The 8,492-nt window shown below is 31.6% G+C and overlaps 1 protein-coding gene across 1 annotated transcript; it reads left to right on the forward strand.

Annotated features, from left to right (window-relative positions):
* Positions 1-5,484: 5,484 nt before the first annotated feature.
* Positions 5,485-7,694, forward strand: LOC137837278 (transcription factor CYCLOIDEA-like). Its single transcript, XM_068646237.1, has 2 exons — positions 5,485-7,167; positions 7,281-7,694. The coding sequence occupies exons 1-2, from the start codon at positions 6,006-6,008 to the stop codon at positions 7,334-7,336; spliced, it is 1,218 nt and encodes a 405-aa protein (XP_068502338.1). The 5' UTR covers positions 5,485-6,005; the 3' UTR covers positions 7,337-7,694.
* Positions 7,695-8,492: the final 798 nt, after the last annotated feature.

The following is an 8,492-nucleotide window of genomic DNA, read 5'->3' on the forward strand; positions in this document are numbered from 1 at the left end:
GAAGGGCTTCACTGATAGGTCGTCGCCGGGAAGCTTCTCTGGTGATAACAGGATCATACCAGCACTAATGCACAGGATCCCATCAGAACTCCACAATGGTGCCCACCGTGGGGGCGAAGAGGCTCCTTCGCCCCTCAACTAGGGGGATCCACTCCCCTTAGACCTCGACTGGGGGGCTTGTTCCCGTATGCCAATATAGTCCCACATCGCTCAGGAATCGAGGCCAATGGCAGTTTATATACTCCCTCTTCCCTTCACCCTTCGAGGCGCCTTTTAAGGACAAAACCGTGACGGAGCACCGACCTCCAAAGCGGACAATACCTCGGATGCGATGATTGACCCTAGCGATGCTGCCCAACGGATTTGAGGTCGGAACATATATGTTTGGGATAAAGAAGTTGAATTTTCAATACTATGTTTTTTATCCCTTTGCTATATTTTTTTATGTTATTTAATACATTATATAAGAAAATTATTAATTATAAATTATTTTTAAAGAAAATAAATAAGTAGTTAATATATTGACTAAATTAGATAAATTTTAGATATTAAAAAAGTTATTACTATCTGAATCAATTTTTAATTTAAATTGGTATCTTATTAGTAACCAGGTTTTAGCTACCAACTTTAAAATCTAAATAATTAGTATCTAAAATTTTAGTTACTAATTTAGAAACTATTTATCAATAATAAAAATTAATTTGAATACTATTAACTTTTTTAGTCTCTAAAATAAAATATAATATAATTAATATAGCAACTATTTTTTTTTTTAAATTATTTTTTATTTAATAATTTTTTAGTAGTAATATGAGTTAGAGCATCACAAATACTACATATATACATACATACTTATATATATATATATATATATATATATTACTGTTAAAAAATGTCAATCATAACTTTAATTTTTATTTCTTAATCTTTTTCTAAATTGAAAATCATTAGTATAATTTTTCACAAATGAATAAATTTTAATTATTAAATTTCTTTTCTTAATTAATCTATTTTTCTAAATTGATAATCATCAATGTATTTTTAGATAAATTGATTGACCTTAATTATTAACTTTCATCTTAATATTATTCTCAAATGGATGCTCACTTAAATGGTTTAAACTTCATTAATTTTGTCATTTTATCTAAATAACAATAGCTCAACAGTTTAATGGACTGTTTGCATGCTTGAAAGAGAATATGGTATCATGTATTAAGAATTAGTGAAAACCATTTTTTTTTCTTTGATCTTTACGTGGAATTTGATTTTGGGTCGTATTTTTAATTTGAAGAATTTACTATTTCATTTTTTAATAGTGATTAAATTAATAATATCCCTTCTTATTTTGCAACATTTAAAAAGTATCATTACTTATTAATATGTGGAAAAAAACTATCATTTTATAAAATAATTAAATAAAAACTAATTTTAAAGAGAAAAAAAAATAATTATTTATTGTATTAACTAGATTAGATACTATTTTATAAATTAAAAAATTATTAATATCTAAATTAGTTTCTACTACTAATAAATAGTTTTTAAATTGGTATTTAATTAGGTACTAAAGTTTTAGCTACCAACTTTATATTCTAATTACACTACACGAAAAAAAAAAGTTTTAACGGAGGTTAATAAAACCTTAGGAATTGATTTAATTAACAAAAAATTTTAACCTCGTTAAGTTTCAAAGGTTATTCTAAAACCTTAGCAAAATAAAATAATTTTTTTTAACCTTTGTTAAATTCCAAAGGTTTATTTTAAAACCTCAGCAAAATAACGGAGGTTTGTTTAACCTTCGTTAAATTCCAAATGTTTATTTTAAAACCCCAAAAAAATAATGGAGGTTTTTAAACAATCGTTAAATTCCAAATGTTTATTCTAAAACCTCAACAAAATAACATAGCTTTTTTTAACCTTCATTAAATTTCAAAAATTTATTGTAAAATCTCAATAAAACACTCCAAATTTTTCAAAACTTCAATAAATAAATATAATTAAATCTATTTATAAATAAATAATTAAAAATGAATCTAATAATTAATTCATTGCGAAAGTGAGAAAAAACAAAGTTAATTTCTTCTTGCAATATGTTCTTGCAATCTTTAGGAAGAACACGCATGGCTTTCAAGTCCACATCTGATAGATAATGCAATTATTTAGGATATATAAAGCAGTGATAAACACCAATTGTTGTCGAACTAAGTAACAGTGGCTTGTGATCCATGTTTGGGCAGTAAGGTGATGAAAGAAACAATATTGGAGTAAGAAGAAGATAGTGTCTTATTTAGTGTTCTTCTCCTTACATATAATAGATATAAGTGTGGCTGAATTGTGATTTCTTTTTAGGACTGTCGCTGATGACCATTGAGTTTGTGCCGAGGAGTAGTGCGTCTACAGTGGAAGAGAGAAATCAGGAGGATTGTTAGATATGGTGGAAAATGAAGGTTATTTCAAACGCAAGTCATTTTATGAAAATTTTGAAACTCATTGTATTTTATAGAGGTCCTTAAACCCATGATATTTTGTGGAGGTTTTGAAACTCATGATATTTTATGGAGGTTCTTAAACCCATGGTATTTAACAAGGGTTCTGAAATACTTTTTCTGAGGTTTAAAAAAAACCCGGGGAACACCTTTCTCAAAGATGGTTTAGCGGGAGAAACTGCAACACTGGGTAAATGACTTAATAGAAGTTTTAACCTTGGATAATGTAAAAATAAACCTCGTTAAAACCATTTTTTCTTGTAGTGCTAGTTGGTAGCTAAAATCTTGGTAGATAATTAGATACCAAATTATAAATTATTTATTAATAATAAAACTAATTTAAATACAAATAATTTTTTAATCTCTAAAATAATATTTAATTTAATTAATAGAGTGACTAATTATTATTTTTAAAATTAATTTCTATTTAATTATTTTCTTTTGTAATGTATACTCATGTTTTTTTTAAAGTTAAAAAATTAAATTTACAAAGTTAAAAATATAAAGACTACAACTAAGTCTGACTAAAACCTCAGGAAACAAAACTCATTTTTCTTTAAATAATAGTATAATAAGTTGTAACCATACACTCTTTGATATAACTTTGATATATTTGTTCCAAATGTTGTTTATTATTGAATAAAAATTATTTTAATAAACCATGAGCGAAAAAATATTGAAAATTACATAAAAAAAAATATAAATATAAATATACAGATTAAGGTCGAAAAAAAAAATGAGATAGTCAAGCATCATTTTTTTTAAAATTAGCTGTTAAATAAAATGAAATTTAAAATTATAATATAAAAATTAAAAATAAATTTAGGATATTTAATGTATAAAATTGGAATAAAATATATTAACAAGAGTGATAACATATAACTCCTAAAGTCTATTCAGATGTGAAAACCTTATTGACCCTTAATTCTTTGCAAAAATGAACCAACCCTTGTGTTCATTTCATAATATATCATTCCTTATATAAAAAAAAAACTCCTAAAAACACTTTGAGTTGAGATTTTTTTTTTAAATGTCACTGTTCATTGGTTTTATGCTCTTATTTAAGAGCAAAGCTAAGATTATTTATGTATATAAAAAAAATTAGTTAATAATAAAACGTGTGTTTAAAAAAAGTCTTACTGAATGAGACGTCTTAACATTTGAGTTTGTAAAAATTTCCAACTTTGATCTTTCATTTTGTATTGTGAATAGTGAAATGTGAAATGTGAATTGTGATTACCATATTACTACAAAAGGCAGGTTAAAGAAAGAGGTGAAGAGACACTTACATGCCCTTTTTGGATGGCATTGGAAAACCATAACAAGAAATACCTCACTTCATTTATCTAGTTAGGTGTGATGCTCTTTTCCATTGACAAATCCAATACCCTCACAGAGAAAAAAGAGTAGAAAAATAGTAATTAATTTTGATTTTAATTCCTATAAATTCTTTTTACTTTTTTCCACCTATGTACCATTTGAAATATTCATTTTCAATCCTTATAAAATATTTGGATTTTAATTTAGTTCCTATAAAATATTTTTCTTCAATTTTTACTTTTCAAAAATTTTTACTATTTCTAATTCTCAATATTCATTTTAAGATAAAAAAAATAAATATTATATCAAAACACTAATAAGCATTAATATTTATTCAACATATTAAATATAACTATATATAATATTAGAGATCCAGAGAAGTAATTTTAAATTTTTTTTAAAAAAAACTACAGGTATTAAAGTCAAAACTGAGTTGAAAAAGTAGTATTAAAAAAAGAAAAAGTTGCAGCATGATTAAGCAACTAAGGGAGGGTTGTGATGAAAATTAAGAAGAGGTTTATCAGAGAAGGAATTACCTAAGCCAAGTACTGGAACTCAGATCCAAGTGCAGATTCTCCAACCGTACCATGCATGTATATAATATAGTTTCTTTTCCCAGGTTGTGAGGTACAAAAGAAATCCAAAGAGCTTAGGTTATGAAAGAGGACCAAGAAGCCATCCATGACTCTGTGTAAACACCAACTACAGGTTACTGAATATACAAACTGATAAGAGGGCAGGGACGACCCCCACTCTCAAACTGCAACCATAGCAATGGTGTCAGAGATTGGATGAGTTTTCCGGGCTGAAAATGACAGTAGGAGGTACGGTTCACTCCAATGAACCCTAATTTTTGTAATTACCAATTTGTCTTTTTTGCTCAGTCGGTAGCTAGTACTTTTTCTTCTGTTTTTTTAATTCAGAATCAATCCCTTTTCGCCACTGTTTCAATTAAGATTATTCACTGTTTCAATAGTAAAGAAAATATATTTGGGTTTTGTACATAAATTAACACACTCTATCAAAGGATCATAATGAGGGTTTCATTTTAATATCTTGAGTGTAACAAACTATATACTCATGTGGATTTCTGGTATACAAAAAAAATTATGGTGACAATGTCTGAAAAGTATGGATTTTTGAAAAATGATTATGGAGTGCGGAAGTTTTCATTAATATTCAGAATGGAAAGTGCATGTTTTATATGAATCTAAAGAGAGAGAGAGAGATGTTAATTTTGTTGGTGATTGATTGATTAATTGGTTACTATTTACTATCTTACCTTCCTCGTTGAAGGGTATCAAAACTTTTTTTGTACAGAAGAAACAGTGAACCGTGTTTGCACCGTTTCACTTCCACCCACCTTTTAGAAACCCTTGGGTTAAAAAGTTGAAGCCCCATGATAGGAAAAAACCCCAATTTTCACTAGTTAATTTCTACAGCAATGTGTGATAAATTTTTCACCAGGCACCCCATTTTGGTTGCTCAGAAGTTAAGCATGTATAATTTGAAATTAACGCATCAGAGATTACGTAGACCTACTTTTAATCCCTCATTCCTTCAAATTCTGTGAGGGCTAAGCAGAACCCTAACCCTAACGACACCAGAGACAATCACAGGAAAAAAACACACACATATTAACGGGTTCAAAAGTTGAATGATTTGACCCCCTGCTCTGCTTACGTTGCTTCCACATAATGAGGCAAAAAACCCACAAATTATGTGTCTTGCACTCGGTTTACTTAAACTATTACAGTCTCTTTCTCTCTCACTCACTCACACTCTCACAGACACAAACAACACTCTCTTTCTCTCTCTTCCTCGCTGCCAACGAACCAGATCCAGCAGATAATCCATCCACATAACAATAGACACTATGCACGCAAAGCAAATCCAACTTCCATCATTGGCCTAATTGAAACCCCTTCTTCTTAACCATTTCTTTAAGCACTCTTTTTTTTCTTCTTGGATGGGTTATAGTGTTGGCATAACTCATCCCTACTCTCTAGCTCTATCCCTTCTCTGAACCCTTTATATTAAAGGGTGTGTTGGGGCATCACTTTGGACCATTAAGTTGGGAGCTGAGGGTTAAAACCAGTTCATTGTTCGGAGGAAGATAGACATACACTTCTTCAAGAGCTAGGGTTTTTGTCCCCTCTCTCGAACTCATTAATTGAAAAGACAGAAAAAAAAAATCTTCAAATGTTCCCTTACAGTTCCAACCCCTACCCTTCTTTCCCTTCATCATCTTCTTCATTCCATCCTTTTCCATTCCTCAACCTTGAGAATGCTTCTGCAAGCAACACCCTTCTTCATGATCCACTTTCTGTGCCTTACTTACCAACTCATCACAACCCTCCAAACATCCAAGAAGCACTGAGCAATTTGCCAGTCACAGATCACAACTGTGGTGGTGGAGGTTCTGCAATGACCAAACCTGACCCAAATGGTGGTGGTGGTGCTCCTCACTATGGCCTTTCTTGCTTCCTCACAAAGAAGCCAGCTAAGAAAGACAGACACAGCAAGATTTACACCTCTCAGGGTTTGAGGGACCGGAGGGTGAGGTTATCCATTGAGATTGCTCGCAAGTTCTTTGATCTTCAAGACATGCTAGGGTTTGACAAAGCCAGCAACACCCTTGAGTGGCTCTTCAACAAGTCCAAGAGAGCAATTAAGGAGCTGGCAAGGAGCAAGAACAGCACCAACAGTGAAGAAGGAGCCAAGAGCTTCTCTTCTTCATCTGAGTGTGATGATGACTGTGAAGTGATTTCCGAGATCAGGCAGAAACAACAACTCATCACTGGTGATGCTGCTACTCCACACAACCTACAACATGGGTTAGATTCAAGCGATAATAAGTCACCGACATCGCTGGCTGGAAGGGAGAAGATGAAGTTGAAAAGGACACAGAAGGAACCTGCAAAGATGAAGGAGTCAAGGGAGAAAGCAAGAGCAAGAGCAAGGGAAAGGACTAGTAACAAGATTATGTGCAATGTTAATTCCAACACAGGGAGGGTGCAACAAGACATGAAGAAAAAGTACCCTGCAATTGAAAATAACCACTCTCAATTCATGCATCAATCAAGGTCACCCACTCACCCTCATCACCTTGTGGGAAGTGAAGCACCTAGAGATGACTTTAACGTTATTGAGGAATCCATAGTGATCAAGAGAAAGTTGAAGCCATCATTGATGTCCTATTCTCATCACCATCACCAAAATCTTATGATCCCTAAGGAACCACCATGTTTCAACAACAACAGTGAGTACCACCCCTTCTCCAATTTATCTCCAAATTGGGATGCTAATGGATCCACTGGCCGTTCCAACTTCTGTGCCATAGCTAGCATGAATCCATCCACAGGTATGTGTGGTTGTTGTGTGTTTCATGAAAATGATACTAGTGCTAACTAAGCTCTCTTCTAGAAGCCTTCTATTTTGATGATATTCATAGTTCTGTAAGTTTTCAATTTTCAGGGCTTCAAATCTTTGGAAAGTCTTGGGAGGAGTGCACCAATCCACGTTTACACTAGATTGTATGTGTGTGTGTGTTAGCTTTTCCTTTTCCTTTTGTATTTTTCAGTATCATCTGATTCTAATGAAACTCTTCTAGCGGTTTGCCAAGGAATCATATGAAGGCAACTTTCTGTGTTTTCAACCAGTAACTTTTCTGTCCTATATTCCCTTTCCACAAAATGTTTGTACCTCATCTTCTTTTGCTCATCATCAGCCAATGGCGTGTGACAGTTGGCACAAAGGTTGCAGCTGCGTGTATTGGTTTCTGACCAATATTTAAAGTGTCGATGGCATTGCATAATGTCAATTAGTTATCAAGAAACTGTTCCTTCCAGAAGATTTTAAATATTTATATATTTGGTTAAGATCGTTCAACAGTGACTAATATTTATATATTCCTTTGTTATTAAAACTTTTCAAGAACTTGATTATATACCTTATTGCAAGAGGAGATGGTACTACAGAAATCTCAAGGTTTTTCCGCTTCTGTTTGTAGTCGAGCTATTCATGTAGCCATGCACTTCCTGATTCACATTATTAATCACTAAGTGTGAGTACAAAAACCAAAACTCATTAATATACTACTTTTCTAAGTATATAGAGATTGCAAATAGATGAAACTCAACTTAAATACAGAAGAATAGAAGTAAACCACGTTAGATTTCACATCATACAAGATTGTAAAAATCATAGAGAAATTCTGAAGAAGTAGTGGGGTGTCTTTTTTGTATACCTTTGACAGTATGATTTGCTTTCTATCAAACAATTTTGTTTTCATTTTAGTTGTAGCTATTTCAAGTTAAAATAATCTGATTCATGTTTTGTCTCAAAAGGTTTGATAGTTTGGTGTAACATATTAATTAATTTTCTAAATGCATAGACAGATTGAAGTATCAGCTACATAAATAATTATGGGAATGGACACAGGTATTTATACTCGTATTACCACTATTAATATCGCAATTATCATCTACTTCAGGTTTATGTATATTTGATGCAGCATTCATTTTTGGCAGTTCCATCTTTGAAACTTGGTTTCTGATTGTGAATAATTTCATGTTGTCTCATCATGTCTTTCACTAATTTTTCGTTCAAATAGAACATCTTCATCTCTTGTAGATCTTGAATATAATTAGGGACCATTCTGAGCTCTATGATGCTTAAACAATATAT

The sequence above is a fragment of the Phaseolus vulgaris genome, chromosome 4 (assembly GCF_000499845.2).
Source record: "Phaseolus vulgaris cultivar G19833 chromosome 4, P. vulgaris v2.0, whole genome shotgun sequence".
In the NCBI taxonomy this organism is placed as follows: Eukaryota; Viridiplantae; Streptophyta; class Magnoliopsida; order Fabales; family Fabaceae; genus Phaseolus; species Phaseolus vulgaris.

Coding starts and splice junctions, on each gene's coding strand:
- LOC137837278 (XM_068646237.1), top strand. CDS start 6,006: ATGTTCCCTTACAGTTCCAACCCCTACCCTTCTTTCCCTTCATCATCT. Junction 7,168..7,280: donor TAGCATGAATCCATCCACAG/GTATGTGTGGTT, acceptor TTCAATTTTCAG/GGCTTCAAATCTTTGGAAAG.